The sequence below is a fragment of the Giraffa tippelskirchi genome, chromosome 12 (assembly GCF_054371585.1).
Source record: "Giraffa tippelskirchi isolate mGirTip1 chromosome 12, T2T-mGirTip1v1.2.pri, whole genome shotgun sequence".
Classification (NCBI taxonomy): domain Eukaryota; kingdom Metazoa; phylum Chordata; class Mammalia; order Artiodactyla; family Giraffidae; genus Giraffa; species Giraffa tippelskirchi.
In genome coordinates this window covers 9,846,524-9,867,391 of record NC_137286.1, presented here as the reverse complement: position 1 = coordinate 9,867,391, position 20,868 = coordinate 9,846,524, and the positions used below count along the sequence as shown (strand labels likewise).

At 50.2% G+C, this 20,868-nt stretch overlaps 1 protein-coding gene across 12 annotated transcripts in view; it reads right to left on the bottom strand.

The window, feature by feature from the left end:
• Nucleotides 1-6,461: 6,461 nt before the first annotated feature.
• CLMN (calmin) overlaps nucleotides 6,462-20,868 on the bottom strand; it is a 111,206-nt gene continuing 96,799 nt past the window's right edge. For 2 of the 12 annotated variants that reach the window (XR_014071379.1, XR_014071382.1), the window contains 6 exons: nucleotides 18,268-19,905; nucleotides 14,299-14,495; nucleotides 10,160-10,220; nucleotides 9,475-9,601; nucleotides 8,942-9,038; nucleotides 6,462-6,662 (listed from right to left, as the gene is read on the bottom strand). Coding sequence is in view for 6 of the 12 variants with exons in the window: in XM_081550556.1 (XP_081406682.1) it covers nucleotides 6,481-6,666; nucleotides 8,942-9,038; nucleotides 9,475-9,545; nucleotides 10,160-10,220; nucleotides 14,299-14,495; nucleotides 18,268-19,905 (2,250 nt within the window). In the remaining 6 variants the exon portion in view is untranslated. Of the gene's footprint in view, nucleotides 6,667-8,941; nucleotides 9,039-9,474; nucleotides 9,602-9,937; nucleotides 10,086-10,159; nucleotides 10,221-14,298; nucleotides 14,496-18,267; nucleotides 19,906-20,868 lie in introns of those variants that run through there. The other 10 variants (XM_081550557.1, XM_081550560.1, XR_014071378.1 and 7 more) reach the window with 9 other exon arrangements.

Sequence of the window (20,868 nt, the reverse complement as noted above, 5' to 3'; positions counted from 1 at the left end):
GGAAGACTTGGCAATTCCAGAAAAATCTGAGGGGTTCTGGAACTCTGATGATCTCTGCTGATGCTTGGGAAGTAGGGGCTCAGAGTCTCCAGGCCTTTGCCCCTTCCCAAGCTGGCAGAGCCCACGAGAGTGGAGGATGGTGAAGGCTTGTCGGTCACTGTGGAGCTATCATACATCAGAGCACTGAGGGCCAGGGCTCACCTGGAGCCTGAGGCCACAGCATCTGCATGCTCACCACGGGAATGGAAAATTCTGGATGCAAAAGAGACTGAGTCCCCACTCCGTCTGCATCAGGTTCACTTCCCTTCGCTGACTGTTTTTCCTCAACGAGATGCCTAACAAGAGACAGTGCAAAAAAAGATCCGTGGGATTTCATGTCCAGCAAAGAAGCCACGTCTCATTTCTTGGCTCCCTGACACTGGCTAGCCTTTAATGCAAACTCTGCAGCCATTTCCAGCAAATGAGCGTGTTATCACTCATGCTGGCTCTCAGCCTTCAGCTGCTCAGCCCAGGTCCCAGCCCTCGTCCTGAGCGCAGCCCCTCTCAGCAGCTGGATGGACTGGATGAAGACCCAGCCATTCAGTGGGGGCTCCGGACGGCAGCTGCGGCCCCAGGCACTAAATCTGCCCCCAAAGGCAGTTTTAGCAGAGATGATGCAATGTCCCGGCGAGAGAAATAACACATCTGGACCCGAAGGGCATCATGGGCTCTTGTTTCCTGGCCAGAGCATCACCGAGAAGGTTCTGAAGAGCCACGCTGGCTTGAAACTCACACACAGCCCACCTCCGATCAGGGTGTCAATGGAGATGGCTGGGGAGGTCTCCAAGCAGAAAGGAGAGAGAGGCCACAGCTGCAAGCTGCAGTGGCCTTCTGGAGAGTTAAGAAAAGCCAAGGTCACATGAAAGAGAATGCATCAGGACTGCTCTTCAATGACACGACCATGGAAAGAGAAGAGTTCTTAACAAGAAAGCCACAGTGAATTCTGGTATGCAGGGAGATAGTCTCTCCTTGTTTCCTCGGGCTTGTGTCTGAGATCAGCTCCTGGATGTTCTGAGTCCTCGATGGAGAAAGAGGTACAAGTGAGCTTCAGGGACCGGAGGCTGGAGGTTTGCAGAGAACTCACTTGGGTGTCAAGATGTCCCTCCTGAGGGCACTAAGCAACATTGGGACTAGTCATTTCTTCTTCCCGATCGTCACCTTTCTCACTTCTTAAATGAGACCCTAGATCCCTAGGTGATCCCTAAGGCTAGCAAACAATCTACAATTTATGCAGATCGACTCTACAGGGAGGCAGCCTCCAAATCTTCTGCCTTCTATGGTTTCGACCCTCACACAGAGCAGGTTAGCACTGTACAGGGGTGAGAGGAGAGTTGGGGAGAATTCTGCTAAATCCCAGAAAGGGAGAAGCAGCCTGTGTCTGGAGTGGTTGTCTAAGGAGCAGAGAAGAGGGTACTCTGTTCTCAGTCCTGGTGGGAACCCATCTCCCCACAGAGTCCCGGCTTGACCAGGAAAAATTGCTCACCCAGTTGCAAATAGCCACACAACAGAGGGAGCAGCCGTATTGTTCACTGGCCAACACCAGTGTGGGCTACTGGTTTCCCCAGTGAAGCAAGGCAGGCAAGGAAAACCTAAAAAGTGCATGACTCCAGGGAGCTTGCGGGGAGCGGGAGCTCTAAGATGGTTGTGTGGGGGCAGGAGGGAAAGAGGCAGGAAGGAGAACCCCTATCGGCACTGTGGCATCGAGGGGAGCACTGTGTATTCCCTCCCCACCCCGACCTCCAACTTGGCCCAGTGCGATCTGAAGGCACTCGAAGACCACTGGCTCAGCAGGGCTCAGGGCAAGTTCACAAGTGTGTCCACAGAGCAGCGAGCTTGCCTAACCAGCAGGGAGAGGGCACACAGGGGGCTGCATAGAAAGAGCCCATGTGCTCGAGATGGTGACCTGAGCAGGTGGGCTCATGTCTTCCCTGACGAGAGCCCACAGAAACAAGAGCAAAGGAATGGAAGTGATGGCATCATGAAAACAGAAGGACAGAGAGGAGGAGCCAATCCATTTATGGCAGGGGCAGAGTGGAAGCAGATGGGAGCAGGGCTGAGGAATCTCAACACCTTGTACGTGCAGAGGAGGTGCGGAACCGAGCTGCAGCCACTCCCCGGGGGAAGCAGAGGAGCTCCAACCCAGGGACACCAGTCACAGTGCGGAGGGACCGATTCATTGTGTCTACATCCTGATGGTGATGAGACGCCTGCCCAGAGGTCAGGATGCGGTCACTTGGGTGTGCGCCGGCATCTCTGGGTATGGCCCTCCAGTCTGTGCACTTCACAAAGGGGCGAGGCTAAGGGGCAACTGGGAGTTAAAATCTAGCCCTTGCCCTGCTCCTCAAGCCTTTCCCTGGAGAAAGAGGCAAACAATGTGCCTGCCAGTTTGGCCACGGGCCCACGGGTGGCTTCTGCCCCAGAGGGGCACCTATCTCAAAGTCATCCACTCAGAGGGAAGGCCCCTTTGAAACTGCATGAGGGCTCTGCATAGGCTAGTAGCAGCCCTGTATATGCTCAGAGAGAAGTGGAAATATCTCCAAAGAAACACAATGAGAAAAGACCTGCAACTATTGATATGTGTGGCCCTGCCCTGAAGAGTTCAGGTGTCCACCTGGTGACCCTACAGAAAAATCCACGGGTTGACACAAAGAGTTTCCGATCCATTTTTTGAACTATCACTCATACACAAGAACAGATCCACAGGATCACTAGATATCTCAAGAAAACGTGTAACATGAAAGACAGAGACTGAGACTAACCGAAAGAAAGGGAACTTAGAGGAAATAAAAGCAAAACAGCAGAAAAGAAGTTCCTCAAAACCCCACTATCATGAACATCCAGAGAGATAAGTTCTGTAGTCATGAAGCAAGAACAGGACACTATAAAACAGAAACAAGAGAACAGCCACAAAATGTTTTAGAAATTAAAAACCATTCATCAGGAACATTAGAAAATAAAGTTAACTGTCTTTGCAAGCAGATACAAAATTAAGAGATGAGAAATAGAAAAAATAATATTAGAGGATTAGCCTGGGATGTCCAACATTGGAACAATAGGTGGTCCACAAAGGAAAAACGTGAAAAATTACAAGAAAACTTAAGAAATTTCCCGTGAGAGCCCAGAACGAGGTATGCGTCAAGGGTACACCATCACTGGGACTGTTCAGAACACTAAAAATGAAGGGATCATAAATGTTTCCTGGGAGGGTGGAGAAACCCAGGTCACAGCTAAAGGCCTGGCAATCAGAATGACATTAAGAAACTCAACAACCACGTTGGAGGTGGGAGTGGTGGGAGAGTATTATTTTCCACCCACAATTCTATATCCAGCTACCCCTGGGTAAGGGCAGAATAAGGATGTTTTAAGTTATGCAAAATCTCAAAATATTTACTTCCCATGTTCTTTTCTCAGGAAGTTACTAAGGAAGGTGCCACACCAAAGTCATCATCATCATTATCAAGGAGAAAAAATTTGACGAGAAAAGACAAGCAACTATAGTACACCACTTGGTTTAGAAGTAAACAGACCTAATATGCTCACGATGAAGAGAGATGTAGCAAACAACATAATCTAACTATGCTGGAAAAACAAAGTGGGGTTCGGCTAAGAGCAAGATCCTTCTCTACCATGGTAGCAAGACACTAGATATCTTGCTATTCTAAACTCTAAAAATAAGAAGAAATATACGCATGTTATATAGAAATGCAAAGGCAAATATTAGAAGAAATAGGAAGAGTTGAAAGGGTTACTTCTAGGAAGCAAGACACAGGAGATTGCTAGTTTCCATTAAAAGCCTTATAGTATTTGTTTCTTTTTAAACTATGAATATGTATTACTTGGATAAGAATTAAAACTAAATTATTAAAAAGAAATACAAACCATGGGGTGGTTTGTCCGGCTGGCTTCTTACTCACCTTCTATAACTGACTTCATTCATACAAGCCTATCCTCAAGTGAGAATTTTTTTTCTTAAAAAAAAAAAAAATCAGTTTGCTGCCAACTTGAACTAAATGACTTTCAGGCATCTTGCCAGTAGATGGTTTTGAACAATATTACACTTTGTAATGGGTGAGAGAGAAAACCTGCAGACTTTTCTGAACAAGGTCTAGATCTGTAAAATGAAATGATTAACGTTTGGGTCAGCTCTTCCCTGGCTCTTCAAGCATCTAATTTAGGTGAGGACTGCTTGATGTCCAGAGTTATAAAATATCACACACATAATCTTTAGTATCTGTACCTTTGAGCGTTCAATGATGCTAGGGAGCTCATTAATTAGCTCATTTTCCATGGGACACTTGGCCCTCTAGATGGAATTGCTCCAAGCTCCCAACAGCTTTCAGCTTGGAAGGCTTAGATTCGTTCACAGAGAGAAGGCAGGCTATAACCAGAGTGGGATAGAAGTCAGGTTTTGGCTGTCATCAACTCAAATGTGCTAGGTAAATTCTTTTGGCCATGCTGGAATTCTGTAAACTGGAGACCCACTGCTCAAAATAAGCAAGCCCTTGGCTTGCAGAGAGAGAAGCATGATTCTTGGAGTAAGAACAACACTGGTGTGTCAGCTGACAGGCTGTTAGAGCTGTGAAGGGTATTCTAGAAGGAACGGGTGACAAGCTTGGAAGTGAACAAAACTTCGTGGGAAAAACGAGAAAAAAACAAAGGCTGGCCGTTGACCTAAAAATTTTGGTTTTGTTTTAAATAAGGCATTCTTATCTATTCGTTTTATTATTTTATTTTTTTCAGGACATCCCTGGGCCCAGAGGAAGTTCCCTAAGAGAGGAGACAGCTCCGGAAGGGGCATCAGGTGGCCTGGGTACACTTGCAAGTCTGCTCCTGGTTGGCTGTGGGATCTTGGTCAAACGGCTCTGCCTTTCTGGGTTCAGCAGAGAAGATGCTGTCTGAATGCCCCTCTCGACCTCGTAGTCTGTGGGTTTATAAGCCTCACTCAATATGCTTCCTGAGCAGGGGAGGAGGAAGCAATACCCAGGGAGGCCGGGCCTGTGTCTTGAAAGGAAGCAGGGAGCCCAGGGCAGAAGGAAGACGGAAGACCGAAGGGTGGGTGGATGCCCATCCTCTACCACCTGCTGGTTCTAGCTACTTCTCCAGATGCCTTCCAGAAACCTTTCTCCTTTTCAAGAAACCCATCATAACGGACCACAAAGGACGGCGGTGCTGAGACTCACACTGTGTGGCAGGTGTGCACAAAGGCGCTCTCGGAGCAGGAACCCGCTGGGCTACCACCTGCTCTAACATCAGTCAGGGCTCATTCTCAGCCAGGTCACTCCCGCCCTCCTCCTGGGGCTTTGGGAGGCTCTTAAGTGTTTACAGTGCTCTGCAGGGCCTTGGGTACCAGCCTCAGGAGCCACGGATGGAAGCCGGAGGTGGGGGGTGCAGGTGCGGGACTGCCCAGACAAAGCAAGAGGGATCCCAGGCCTTGCGCCGAGTCAGCCAAAGCTCTGCTTTTCATGTTTCGACTGGACCACCCCCTGAGGATCCTCTTGAAAGGAGAATTCCATAGATGGAAAAGGTTTGAAAAATCACAGCTTCATCTCAATTCAATCAGTGCAAAAGCAAAATGAAAATGCATCCCCTCCCTAGAAAAACACCCTAGTGTGAACAAGTGTGCACTGCACCTCACAACCCAGGCTTTACTTTCTGTGAATTTTGCTGCTTGTGGACGCATTTTCCTGGGGCCGGCAGTCTTGTGCTGTTCTTTGGATAACCCCCTCCCCCACCCCGCAGAGACCACGACCAACCGCCGAACGACCACAGGGCCCCCAGCACCTTCACCCAAACGCCACTCTTGGAGGAAAGTGGGGCAGTTTTCTTCCCACAGGGGCTCTCCCTGGGGTCTCCATCCTCTTTGTCATCAGGAGGTGAGAAACTCAAGTCCATCTGGGACCTTAAAAACCAAGTGAGCTAAGAATCAGTGCTTGTGCTTAGTCAATGAGTCATGTCCAACTCTTTGAGATCCCAGGGACTATAGCCCGCCAGGCTCCTCTGTCCATGGGATTCTCCAGGCAAGAATACTGGAGTGGGTTGCCATTTCCTTTTCCAGGGGATCTTCCTGACTCAGGGATTGAACCTGCGTCTCTTGTGTCTCCCGCACTGGCAGGGGGATTCTTTACCACTGAGCCCCCTGGGAAGCCCCATAAGTCTCAGCCACAGAGCTTAATAGTAATAGCTGACAGAACAAGGCACACAAACAAACCCCACCCAAGGATCCGGCCACACACCTGAGTGTTGTGTTCACAGCCTAAGAGAAAAGCATGCTTAGGACTTACAAGAAAAGAAAACATGGAAAAAAAAAAAGTGGGGATGGGGGGGCGGGGTCTAAGTTTCCTTGGAGGTCTTCCACTATCTGCAGAAGTGCCCCGTCCAGAACAGGCAAGAGGAGGAAGGAAGGAGAATGCCCACCCCACGGACAGGGTCCTGTCTCTTTTATTACGCAGACGCACGCATCAGAGTCTGTTGACGTCCAGCTGGGGGAAGAGCAGCAGGCAGTAAACCAGGAGCCACAGGAAGAGGATAAAATACATCACATCCGGCTGCTGGACCAGCTGTGTCAGCGAGTCGCTCTGGGAGCTGTGGATCTCCCGCAGCCTGGCTTCGCCCGAGTGGTTGGCCTTCCTGCATGGGAGGAGACACACCAAAGCAGTCACAAGCGGAGTTCCCCCCGTCCAGGGGACCCCCGCTTCCTCCCTGTTCTCCAGCCTCACAGCCCAACTGGAGAGCCACCGGCTTCCCAGCGAGGGGCAGACCCAGGTGGAGGGCAGGGTCCCAGGACGCTCTGAGCTTTCAGACCCTCCCAGTTGATCTCCACGACACCAAGACAGAGGAGCTGTGAGCCCCATTCTGCAGATGGGCCTGCTGAGCCTCATGGGGTGGGTGGAGGGCGGCTTTCTCCAGGCCACACAATGACTTTCTGGCAGAGCCGGGATCTGGGCCAGGTCTGCACCCCGCTCCAGGAGGTGTCCCGTTATACAGCAGTGCCCCGAACACAGAGTTGGAGGCTGACAGCCCTTTTTTATTCTCCCAGGAACTGAGGGGCTTCCTAAGTGTTCCCTTAGGAATGTTTCCTAACACTCCCTAAATGGAGTGTTCCCTTCTAACTGATCATTTAAAAACAGCCATTAGCAACAAAAAGACACACCTCTCTACCACCTAGTTTTTGTTCTTGGCTTTGGAATCTAACCTTGAAAATGATTACCAGGTTCCATATTGGTGAGAGGTATCTTTCTTATTTTCTTTTTTAAGAGAAGAGAGTAGATACATACTTTTAAGAGAGTGTGTGTGTGTGTATATATATATATATATTTAATATTTATTTTTATTTATCTGGCTGCACCAAGTATTAGTTGCAGCATGTGGAATCTTTGTTGTGGCATTCGGGATCTAGTGCCCTGACCAGGGATCGAACCTGTGACTCTCTATGTTGGAAGCGTGGCGTCTTAGCCACTCAATCTCCAGGCAAGTCCCTCTTCTGTTATTTTTATCTTATTTTAACAGAAAGTGAAAGTGAAAGTCACTCAGCAGTGTCTGACTCGTTGCGACCCCATGGACTATACAGTCCATGGAATTCTCCAGGCCAGAATACTGGAATGGGTAGCCTTTCCCTTCTCCAGGGGATCTTCCCAACCCAGGGACTGAACCCAAGTTTCTCGCATTGCGGGCAGATTCTTTACCAGCTGAGCCACCAGGGAAGCCCAAGAATACTGGAGTGGGTAGCCTATCCCTTCTCCAGGGGATCTTCCCAACTCAAGGATCAAACCCAGGTCTCCTGCATCGCAGGTGGATTCTTTACCAACTGAGCTATCAGGAAAGCTCTAAGGTAGCTCTAAAGGGACATTTTACTGTTGCCTGGTGGAGAGAGTCCAGAAGGGGGCTGTGTGGTAGTAATAGAAACGAGTCAGAAGACATAATCTGATTGCAGTCAGGGCTGGGGGTCTTTGCTTGCAGCTGCATTTACAGAAGCTGTGTGTAAGCTCCTCAGGGTCAGTCTAGGGCACATGAAAGAGATTATGAGAAGTAAAAATCACCTCTTCCCTGAATCATCTCCTGATATAGCAAGAAGCCAGGCGAAGAGGGGATTAAACCCTTGCCCTGGTATGGAAACCGAGTGATTCCCACGCAGATAAGGGGCAGAATTTCTTTCTCCTTCTTAAAACTGTTTTTAGAGAAATTTTAAACTACTTTTTTTTACTGCATAGGTAATAAATGCTCAAAAGCATGGAAAATGCGACAGCATTTCTAAACCTTGGGGGTTCAATTTTCAAAGACTCTATCTCATAAAAGCTAAAAGTACTATTTTCCTATGAGGATGTCAAGCCCAGGGGAAAATGTGAATTAATATTTTCATTTTATGGCAGGAGAGGGAAACAAATCTTGCCTCTTTTTTTTTAAGAACCGGAGAGGTAGACTTCTAAAGATCACAATCCTGGCTGTTGGGAAATTTTCAGTCTTTCCATTTGAATAATCTAAGTCCTTCCAGGCTTCCCTTGTGGCTCAGAAGGTAAAGAATCTGCCTGTAATGCAGGAGACCCGGGTTTGATCTCTGGGTTGGGAAGACCCCCTGGAGAAGAGAATGGCAACCCACTCCAGTATTCTTGCCTGGAGAACCCCATGGGCAGAGGAGCCTGGCAGGCTACAGTCCATGGGTTCACAAAGATTTGGACACAACTGAGTGACTAACACTTTTCAAGTCCTTCCAAGCCAATTCAAATCCATGGCAAGTACCATAAATCAGTAAATAAAATCAAGTGATTCAATAACTTTAACAGGGATAGGGACATCTCAGAATTGTCAGAGTTTCAGATTTGTCTGCCAGCCTATGTTCTGAACGGGCGGTGTTACAACCATTCAACACCCAGTCTGGGTCATCTAGTTCTCCAACAGTAAGAAATACTTTCATAGACATCCTGGCATGTTTGTACTCCCTCTTCATGTCTGCTCTGATGCCATAAAACTGTAAAATCAGCTCAGTGAGCTTCTGAGTATTGTACCTGCAGTGGCGACACAGAAGGAACACGGTTGTCAGGGGCTACAGCATTTTAAAAAGCACACACAGTATCCCATCCCTACCTCCTCTGCCTGGCTCTGCTCAGAGGGTCAGCTGATGCCACTGCATTATCTAAATGAAGACTCACACCCAGGTCTCATGACCTAGGTCTCGTAACCCAGACCTGTCTTTAAACCAAGTCATTTTTCTGAACTGTGCCCTGCTTGTCAACCTGGATTCATATCTACGTTGCCCTCCCACTCACATTCAATTTACATTCATTTTCTCTGGAACAGGTATTTTCTTGTATGTTTCTAGACTATTAATATTATTATCTAACAAAGCCCTAGTTGGAGACTAGCCACCCCCAGAAGGTAGACTGTGTGATTAAATAAAAAAATATCCCTTAAACCCTACCGAGCCTGGATATAGCCACCCACCTGGTTAACGTTCTGTTTCTTCTGTCATCCAGATCCGCTGCGTTCCTCAACTGAACATGGCTAAAATGATCCTACAGTGAAATTTATAAACAAAACCCCCGCAACCCAATTAGTAAAGATGAAATCTCTGAAACAGAAAATAAGATGATTTTAAATATACAAAGTCGAGCACGCCATGCTTTTCTCAATCTTGCAAACATCTAGTTCCAAAATAAAACTACTATGCAATGATCTACACATTATTCCCACTGGTGGACGGAAGAGGCCCCGCCCCCCACAACTGGGGGCAAGCTAGGGATCCCCGGGCTTTTGGGGGGCCAACACATGCAGAGCTAAGCGGTTGTGAAGACAAAAGGAACCTTCTGCTTAGGCTGCATCTCTGTCTTTGAACGTGATCTTTCTGGATGAGTGTTGCAGGGGTGGGGTGGGAGGTCTTGAATACGATTGTTATGACAAAGAGGCCTTTGGGCTTTAAAATCATCACTTTATTTACATCCCCTAATGCCCAAACTGGACATCTGATTGGACTGTGCTTAATGACAAGGTTTCAATTTGCTTGTCTTCTATCCAAAAGCATAGCTGTTGCACATCAGTAATTTCAAAGCTCTGGGCTGGGGGGAAGGAAGGAGGGAAAGGAGTTGATTAGCAGGGGCCAGATGCTAGAAGAAGAAATTCACATACTAACCGATTCCAAAGACCTATTAGTATGTCGTCGAATGTAAATGCTGGAGTCACTGTGACTCGTCCTGAAAAATAAACACATGTTTTGAATTGATGCCACCAAGAACTCCTCACTGCCCGCTTCCCAAGGCCGCCACATGTGGATTTAGGCAAGCTCTGACTTCGGATCTAGTGACGGAAATGAGACCCATTATCCAGTACGCGTGCTTACAAACAGCAGGATGATATGAGACACACTAACCCTCACCGACAAGAAAAAAAAAAGAGAGAGATAATTTCAAATAGAAAGCAGACTACATATTCTTAAAAATCATAGGATTTCAGGGCAGGGGGAAGATTTGTTTTTCCAAATATCCCCCAATCGTGGGACTCACCAGACATCGTCTGCAAGCTAAAGTCAGACCCGGACTGGGACCTGGGACCTGGACTCCCTCTGCAGTGCTCCGTGCACAATGCTGAGGACTCCCGGGTCTGGACCGCCTCGTTTCTTTTCACACAGGAAGTGGCAGATTTTCTAACTATATCTGTGAGGCTGATGTGGGAAGTATCTCTGATCTTCCAATGAAGCTGGTTCACTACAGTTAGAACTGGACATGGAACAACAGACTGGTTCCAAATAGGGAAAGGAGTACGTCAAGGCTATATATTGTCACCCTGCTTATTTAACTTATATGCAGAGTACATCATGAGAAATGCTGGGCTGGACGAAGCACAAGCTGGAATCAAGATTGCCGGGAGAAATATCAATAACCTCAGATGTGCAGATGACACCACTTTTATGGTTCACTCAGGGCTAAGGCAAAAAAGACACCCCAGCCAGAGGTCTGGGCTCTCATCCTGGCTCCTGGTTGATTAACCGTAGTCAAACAGTTACACCTGTGATCAGTTTTCCTCATCTGTGAAATGGATCATCATTCCTACCCCATCTGCTTCTTGAAGCTGGCAGAGATACTAGCATTCTGTAGGTCAAAGAGGTCCTGTCTTGCTGCTTAACGGAAGAATGAGGTGTTGGATGTGGATTGGCCTGATACAGAAACCATCACATCAGTTTCCTCAAGGCAGACCTACTATGTGGCATTGTGGGGTCCAGGGAAGAGTTTATTCCCATTATTGTCAGCCTTGCTATCCCCGCTCACGGCTGTCCCCCAAACATCACCAAGCTCTTCCCTTTCTGCGGGTGGCACATTTCCAACTAACAGGTTTTGAGCACCTTCTATGTGCCAGGTGCGGGGCTAGGTCTAGGGAAACTTCAGTCTTCATCCTCAATTCAAAGTCTGTGTTAGTTTTTCCTGGCTGGTATCACAGCACAGAAATGAAACAAAATGCACCAACAGAAAAAAAAAAAAAAGGACCTGCTCCTCTAGGAGCCCACATTGGACTGAGAGAGCACACCCACTCATTGTTCCCTACCTCCTGCCCTCACAAAAAACTTTTATTCCTTGAATGCCGAATGCAAGCCAGGTGCTGAGCTAAACACTAGGACCATACTGATGTGTCCTCCCCACCTCTGGGAAGCTGGCTGACAATCTAGGGGGAGAGTAGATGATAAATACGTCCTTCCACAAATTATCATAGAAATGACTGCTTTGATCAATGCTGTGAAGAAAGAGAACAGAAGCTAAGAGAACATTTAAAGGGCTATCAAAAATAGCCTGGAGGAATCCAAGAGGGCTGCCTGGAGGAAGTGGTAGTGGAGCTGAGACTCAAGGGAGCAAGGCAGGAGACAGGCAGGGGACAGAAGGATCCTCAAAGGTGAAGGAGATTGGCTGGGGGCATTCCAGGACCTCAACTAAGGCCAGGGTGCTTGGTACGCTGGGGATGAGGAAGAGAGTGACCAAGGGTGGACAGAGATGAGGCTGAGGGGGACAGGGCACGAGGGCTCCTGCAGGCTCTGGGCAAGCGGCCTTTCTGCCTAGACAAATGGAGAGCCACGGGGGTGACCGACAGCCAGGAAAATACCCTGTGCCATCCCTGGGCAGAGAGATGCCCAGGGCTCTGTTCCTTTCCTAAGCCTCAGCCAGGCAATGACCTCCTGATTAGTGCTCTGGAATCAGGGTCAGGGGGTGGGGAGCAGATGAGATGGCCCTGAGCACAGGACGGGTGTCGGGGTCTAAGTTCATTCATGTGCATGAGCAACCCTCCATGTTATCTGATGACATCAGGTATTTAGCTTCCACCTTGGCTAAAATGCTGCATCACAGTTACAGCTTTGCTTAAGTGAGATGGGATGGAGGAACTGAGAGATTAGAGTAAAAACCTTTGCATGAAAAGGTCAGCCCAGCCTCATGCTCACAGATGCTGAAACATCGGTTTACTTTTCTGTATCCCTCCCCAGTCCCATCCCCCTGGGGCAGGTTTTGCTGGTCCTTCGGATGAAGAGGGACGAACCCAAGGTGCTCGCTTCCTCCCCACCCCCACGCTCCCTGTTTCTCCTCCCACCCCCTCCCATTTGATGAATATTTCCCGAGGGGCCTCCTGCATGCCTGCTGTTGCTCAGGCTGTTTGTTCCACCTGAAACATCTTCTCTCTCCCTCTCCCAAATGCAAGTCCTGCTCATCCCTTGATGCTGAATTCAAATGATCTCTCAGTGCCCAGGCTGCCCTCACCCTCTCTGGCCCCTCTGAGGTCTCATCATAAATCCCTACTTGTCTCTCACACCCAAGGTGCCCACCCAATCCCAGCAGAATAGATGGAGCACTCCCTGTCTCCCTCCAGCTGGGGGCTCCTGGAGGGCAGAGCCGTGGCCAGCCTCTTCCAGAGTCCCCAAGTCTAGCGGCTCCATCACACATACGTGACGGCTGAAAGACTGCTAAGGACTGACCTGCTTAGGGAGAAGGGGGCAGTCTGGCATTTTACTAGTGGCCCCTCCCAAGTTGGGGTGGAGTAGATGACAGCCCTGGACCACCTGCCCGGAAGTGCTCATATGCATTTAGAGCAGGGTCGGGTCCAGCCGCACATGAGACATAGACGTCTGCTGGCCAGTCACGGCCAAGGGCAGGGAGAAGGTCTTAGAGTCATAGGCTAAGTTGGCAGCTGCCTCCCATTGTGCCTTGTGCCTCCTCCCCCAGGCTCCCATCTGCTTTTTGTCCCTCACAGCCCAACATGGGAGCCAGGTGGAGGGGAGGTGGGAAGCAGGGCATTGGCCACCCCCGGCCTGGACTCTCCCTGTATGGGCTTCAAGACCCCCTGACTCCCCCAGTGATTATCTCAATCATTTCCCTTTGTGGCCAGCATGGCTCACCCAGCACAGGCAACGTGGGGTCACAGAAGGAGCAAGGACTTCTGACAGGTCTGGGTCCAAGACCCCCAGTTCTGGCATCTCCTAAGCTGGGAGGTACCCCCCTCAAGCTTCCTAATGATGCACAATCGCACCTGCCTGCCTATTGGGGTGCCCATGAGAATTGATGAACCAATGTAAGGGAAATGCCTGAACACACAAGGGCTAGTACAAGGTGATGGCAAATGTGATGATGAGTGCCGATGGGGAGAGACCAGGGTCTTCTGACATTGAGCAGTTAAATATTTGCCCTGGGAATAATCCGGACCATCCAGCAGCCTCGGAGTGGCAGAGCAGATGTGTGCTACAAGCTTCCTAGCAGTTAAAGCTCATTATCCTCCCTGCCTCCTCCTCCCCTGGGGTAAACTGACCATCCTGACTGCCTTGGACCCAAACTCATGGGTGAAGCTGTCATATTAAAGTCCAGTTTCCATGCAACAGTGATAAATAGTTCCCTCCATGCATATGCAGTGCATCCCTTCTGATTCTGTAAGATGCTCCTAAATGGCTAAGTTTGGTCTCTACCTACACTGACTGGTAGTTATCATGCACCAAGGCTGGCAAAGTCAAGTCTATTACCTCTCATCCCCACCCCTACCTATGGTTCAGCCACCTCTCTGCTCACTGCCCGTTTCCACCCAAAGCTGCTGGGGGTGAGAAGAGAAGGTGAGGTGCAGGTCCTCCCGGTTTTGTGGTGAGGCCCTTGGGGGAGCCCAGGTGTGGAGGAGCACTTTGTCTGAATTGGTTTCCCTTGCTGTCCAGCCCTGGCCCCCCACCCCCATCCAATCAGAAACCGGAAATGGGATGAGATTAGAGAGTAGCTCCCCAGGCTGGGGCTCTGGGGCGAGAAGATGTTAATAAAATACCTGGAAAGGACTTTGTGGTCACCGGTGTCTTCTTCCAGGTCATCTGAGGAGCGAACAGTTCCGGGTGCTATAAATATTGAGCTTTCTACGTGGTCCACATGTTTCCTTTTCTCCTTTTTTTTACTGCTGATCGATTCTTCCATTACCTTTTCCTCTAAGGGGCTGGCTAAGTTTTCCGAGTTTGGGAATTCCTGGGACTAAAGGACAAGACAACCAAATACAAGTCAGCATTTTACGCCACAATGTGGAGTGCGTGACACCACCCAAGGCCACCTTCACTCCAAGGCCCAGCTAAGATGCCCCTTCCAATCCTGCCACTCCTGTGGGGTCCTTCCAGCACAGCCCAGTGTGGAGGAGAGGCCCACCAGCATTTCTGCTCCCTGTGCAGAGTTCCAAATGCTCCAGACTGATGGATCAAAACAGCATGGGTTTTACAGTCAGTAAGACCTGGTTTCAAATCTTGGCTAAGTCAGTTATCTGACCTTGAGTAACTGACTTGATCCCTTTGATCCTCAGTTTCTCTGTCAAATGGGTATAATAATTATCAGCCTCTGATAAAGCGCTTATACCACTGTGGTTCCTATAGGATGTCCCTCACAGCGGGCAATGGTTAGACCCTTCACACAACCATTATCCACTTACTGGAAGCCAGGTGGGCCAAGGGTTGTGAAGGTGGCCTCTGTGTTTGAAGAGATGAATCTTCACTGTGCTTTTGGCCAAAGGTGGATGGCAGCGCAACCTCTGTTGCATGTACATAATAAGGAAGATTCTTTGACCACCGTCCCCACCAGGCTCTCTCAAACCCACAAGGAATGCTCTCACATGAAATTAAGAAGCGTGGGAATTGTTGGCTTGGCGATACCTCTCAAGAATTCTGACCGAGGCTGGAAAAACTTGCTCAACAGGTATTCTAATAAGAGTATCAGAGTGGCCAGACCCGTGGGGCCCAAGAGAACAAAGCTCCCTGCAGAAATTAGACCCGCTCTCAGCAATCTGAAACGCCAGTTCCTCCTCCATCATCAGTGAGCAAATGCTACCTTTCTGAAAGGTGAAATGAGGAGAGGACTGATTTTCTTAAAGACTAGAAGCCAGAACTTGCCATTTTCTCGTCCGTTTAGAAGATAGTTTTTTCTTTTCTTTTTAAAGGAAGGCCGGGTATGGGAGAAATTCTCCATCCATGTCATCCTCTTTGTCAGGAAACAAGACTCCCAGACCTCACCTGTCATCCTGGGCTTCATCACTTCCCCTCTCCCAGCCCTGCTCACTCACTGGGATCAAGGCCTGGGCTACATACACTGGGAGCCAATCACAGGGTGTGTTTGGGAGGAGTGGGCACCTGCTGGTCGGACAGGTAAACACCGGAGGAAGCAGCCCAGCAGTGAGAGATGCGGGAGGGCGCCCACCCTGGAACCCAGAAATGCAAGCTCTCCCCAAGCTCAGCGTAAAGCAGATGCAAACCTAGATCTCCTGAAGCTCTTCCCAGTCCAGGGCTTTTCCAACCTTGTCCCAAACCATCTGTTCACATGCTGGCCACACCCACAGGTGCAAAGCCTGCCTTTGGAAGCAGAAGACACTGAAGCGCCTCATCTATGCGTCCATACTCAGTCACTGGGGGAGGGGACTGAGGCGCTCATTAATCATTTTCCAGCTTTTTTTTTTTTAAATGTTCTTGGCCGTGCAGCAAGGCTGTGGGATCTTAGTTCCCCGACCAGGGACTGAACACACACCCCTTGCACTGGAAGCTCAGATTCTTAACCACTGGACCGCCAGGGACGTCCCCTCATTAGCCATTTAAAGTCACGCTGAGGGGCAGAGAGGCAACTCAGGCCCTCTCCTCACTGCCCACTTGGTCCCTTTTCTTTTGCCCTAAAAGAAATTTTCGGTTTCTAACGGTTCAGAGAATCATCCCAGTTGCTGTTGCCATCCCCAACCTGAGGGCCCAGAGACCTACTGAGGGGCATTTCCTACCCCGTGGGATTTTTGGGGTCTCCCACGGGGCGAGCCTGCTCAGACAGACAGCAGACGGCTGGGGAGGGGCAGGAAGGCAGGACTGGGCTCCTCTCCCTAAGGCAGAACAGTGGCAGACAGGTCGCTGGCACCTATGGAGCCACCCAGCCCTCTTCTCCAGCCAAAGTCAGAGAGTGGGTGCTCGGCCCCAAACAATTGGTCTGGCCATGCTTGGCTTCTACGCCATCAAGGCCAGAGAACCCTGCTCCCCCAGCGCTCAGGCGGGGGCTCTGCTCCACTGTCTGGAGTTGGCAAAGCCACAAATGACACTATCACTTCTGGCCCATCTAAACCCTAAATGTCTGGCTTTTAAAAACTAATTAATTGATTGATTTGGCTGCTCTGGGCCTTAGTTGTGGAATGCAAGATCTTTAGTTGCACCATACCAACTCTTAGTTGCGGCATGTGGGATCTAGTTCCCCGACCAGGGATGGAAACCAGACCCCTTGCTCTGGGAGCTTGGAGGTCCCCACCGGGCCATCAGGAGAGTCCCCTAAATGTCTTCTGCGTGCGCACGTGCTCAGTCACTTCAGTCGTGTAAAACTCTGTGTGACCCTATGGACAGTAGCCCACCAGACTCTTCTCTGTCCATGGGATTCTCCAGGTAAGAATACTGGGGTGGGTTGCGTGCCCTCCTCCAGGAGATCTTCCTGACTCAGGGATCGAACCCGGGTCTCCTGTGTTGCAGGCAGCTTCTTTACCGCTGAGCCAACAGGGAAACCCCTTAAATGTGTTTTAAGGTTATTCAGATTCCCCTCCTGCAGCCTCACCAGAGGGCAAGGCTTTCTTGTTCCTCCGAGCACCTCTGGGCCCTCACTGGATCCTGTCTTGACTCTATCACCTCAGGGTTTAATTTACCTGTCCTCACAGGACACCCCAAACTGTCATTCAGTGCACCTTGACTGCGGCTTTGCAGGCCCTGTCAGGCTGGCCTCTGGAGCCCAGAGATGAATACACAAATGCTCCCTCTTTCCTGGGAGAGAAAATCACAACCCATGAGACTCAAAAAGAGTCCAACATGACTGAGCAACTGAGCAAGTGTGCGCACGCGTGCACACACACACACACACACGTGGTACGGAAAGGCCTCCAGATAGGAGAGCAACTCCAGCAAAGCCTGGAGGCAAAGGAGCGTCTGGGAGGCGGGGAAGAGGCAGCCGTGTCTGGAGGGGCAGGCGGGGAAGGGGACCCCGCACAGGGGACCCAGCACTCTCTCACCACTCACTCTGGGGGCCCCTCTAGAACTGCTGGGCCAGGTGAAGGAGACTTGAGGTGGCAGAGAGCGTGTGCCCAGCTGCTCCAGCTCAGACGTGCGTGTCCCCTCCGACAACCCACTTCTAATAGCAGGAGCCAAACTATTGTGCCAAACAGATAACAGGCCTTGAAAAATCAAGGCTGGGGTCCAGGGTGAGGTCTGGCTTGGTTTCCCCGGCTGCTGGAGGAGGAGGGGCTGCAGCTGACTCAGTGCAGGAGAGGTAGAGCTTACTACAGCAGTGATTCCTACTGAAAATGATTTCTGCTATCATGATGCTGGAACCCCCCTGCCACCAGCATGAACTCAACTGATCTCCAGCGCAGCCTGTGGGCAGGGCCAGGACTACGGGGAGGCCAGCAAGGTGCCCAGGGTGCCAAACTGGACCTGTGTCCCTCTCAGGTGCTCACCCGGCCCTTGTCTGAGCCTGGAGTGAATTTCTCCCTAAATTTTGGACCTGGGATGCCCGTGCGGGAAGCTGCATTTCTCCGTTTTATGGAGGAAGAAGGGGAGTTTAGGAGAAGGAAATGGCAACCCACTCCAGTATTCTTGCCTGGAGAATACCATGGACAGAGGAGCCTGACAGGCTACAGTCCATAGGGTCGCACAGGGTCGGACCCGACTGAAGCAACTCAGCACGCATGCACAAGGGGAGTTTGGGAGAAGCATAGAATTTTCCACGCAGGGTTCCCGACTCCATAGTCACATACCTGATGGCCCTGCACGGGGACGCTGTCTTTGGCCTCCCTTTGCTGGTGGTCCTCAGGTGAGGGTGGGGGAGAGGGTTCTGAGGCGGGACTGGCATCCTCTGCGATGCTGGCCTGGGGGAGGTCCTCGCCCAGCCCGGAGAAGCTGAAGCTGCTCTGGGAGGCCTCGGCCTCCTCGGCCTTGTCCTCCCTGGTCCCCAGGTCCAGCAGATAGCCCTCCGGTTCTTCCAGGTCCATCTCTTCATTTTTCAAATCCTCCGAGCCTTCCGCGTAAGCCTCCAAAACCGCCGCCAGGGGCACCTCGTAATGCGGGTAGTAGAAAAGATCATGAGGGATGACGGAAATCTTGGAGAGCGGGGGAGATGGCTTGAAGTCCAGGCCCTCCTCGCTGGGGCTGCAGAGGGTCTCCAAGCTGACGCTGCTGCTCGGCGGGTTGGAAGGCAATTCTCCCCCGAGCCCCCGGAGGCACTCGGCTTCCCCTTCCTCCTCGCCCCGACGGGAGCGACGAAAGGACTTGCGCTTGGCCTTCTCACACACCTCCGGCTTTTTATCCACCGGGGCCTCCTCAGGGGCCAAAGAATAGCCTTGGTCCTGGTCTCCAGGGTCCTTGTGAGGGTCGTGTTGGTCGGGCTTCACTGGGGCCTCATCCGAATCTGTCTTCTTGTGGGCAGATTTCCCTCTCCGTTTGCCCAGTCTCTCAGGGTGATCCTCCGGCACCTCCTCCTCTGCAGGTTTTTTCTTGTGAGGCGAAGGAATCTCATTGAAAGCCTGGCTGGTGGAGGCAAAATCGACGAGGTCGCTGTTAAACTTTGAGGCTTTTAATGGTATGGCTTCAAAATAGTCTTCTTTATCCATCGCTTCTACCGTCAGCAGCTTCACCTTGATCTCCAAGGCATCGGCCATAACGGTGTTCTCTCCCAGGGGTGAGGGGAGATGGTCTTCATCACCAGGGCTGGATGCCCTCTCCGATGCCCCGTTCCAGGGGGGAGAGGTCCGGGAAGTCGGAGGATGACTGATCTCACCATCCACTGAGGACACGTCGCCAGGGACCTCGTCAGAGGCTGCTGCTTCCAGGATCTCCAGTGCCTCCTGTTTCGGTATTTCTTCAGCAACGTCAGCCACCAAGACCCGTTCATCCTGCTTGGACGACTCCTTGGTCTCTCCGGGGCTCCCTTCGAAGCGCAGGTCCGCACTGTAGGAAGGTTCCTGATTGCAGGAGGCATCCTTGTAGGTGTCAGCCTCAAAGTGCACCGTCTTCTTGATTGGCAGAGAGTTGGACCTCCGGCTGTCCTTTCGAGATGATAGGATGGAAGATTCTGGAGCCGGTTCACTGGTGCTGTCGAGCTTCCCGGGGATCCCTTGGAGAACCTGCTCGATGATCTGGTTCATGAACTCAGAGGAGCTGTCCACCAGCTCCTGGCTAGAAATGCCACCCAGGCAGGGTTCCTTCGTGCCCTCAGACTTGTCACAGACGAAGACTTTGGAGGGAGGCGGGTGGCTGGCCTCGTGGTTGATGGTGTAGGCTCGCTCCCCATCCTCGGTGAGAAGGAAGACGGCGCTCTCCTGTTCCGAAGGGGTTTCTTTGATGCGAACGAAGGTGGATTCAATAGGGGCTTCTTTGTCGGAATCCACAAAATCCTCCTGCCAAGAAACACAGGGCACCGTGAAATCAGCAGAGTCTAAGTGCCCCGCAGAGGCCCCTCTCAAAACACAAAAATAAACCAGCAAGAGCGCTTCAGGATGAATGGAAGTGTTCTGATACCGTTGTAGATGGGCAAATGACTACTGTTTCCGCTGAAATGTGAAACCATCAGATAAGTTAAAGAGAAGGTCGTTTTTGAAGCTATGGCTGCAAAGACATCTCAATGAACTGAACTCTGGAGAAGGATGGGCCCCTTCTAAGTGAGGAGATTGTTGGCGACCTCATACCTGTGGGCCACTGCCTGGTCTGGGTACGGACTGAGAAGTGAACCCACCGAAGATAAGGAAAGCGCAGCTAAATCTTTACTGATTGTTGGGCTGGTGTGAGAGATTGAATCCGGAAGGGCCTCAAACACGAAAAACCACTTCTCTTCATATACTACTTTCCCCACCCAGGGACTCTCGTTAAGCACGGTGCGGCCGAACTATTTACAGAAACCAAGACACAGAAGCAACCTAAGTGTCCATAGACAGACGAATGGACAAAGAAGATGTGGTACATCTATACAAAGGGATACTACTCAGCCATGAAAACAAATGACATAACGCTATTTGCAGCAACATGAATGGACCTAGACGTTATCATATTAAGCAAAGGCAGAGAAAGACAAATACTATATGATATCCTTATGTGTGTAATCTCAAGCGTTACATAAATGGACTTATTTACAAAACAGATGCAGAGCCACAGAAAACAAACTCATGGTTTCCAAAGAGGAAAGCGGGGGAGGGATAAATTAGGAATTTAGGATTAGCAGATACAAACTACTATATATAAAATAGATAAGCAGCAGGATCTACTTTTATAGCACTTAATATAGGGAACTATAGTATCTTGTAATAAACCATAATGGAAAAGAATATAAAGAAGACTATATATGTACAGAGATCCATATACATATA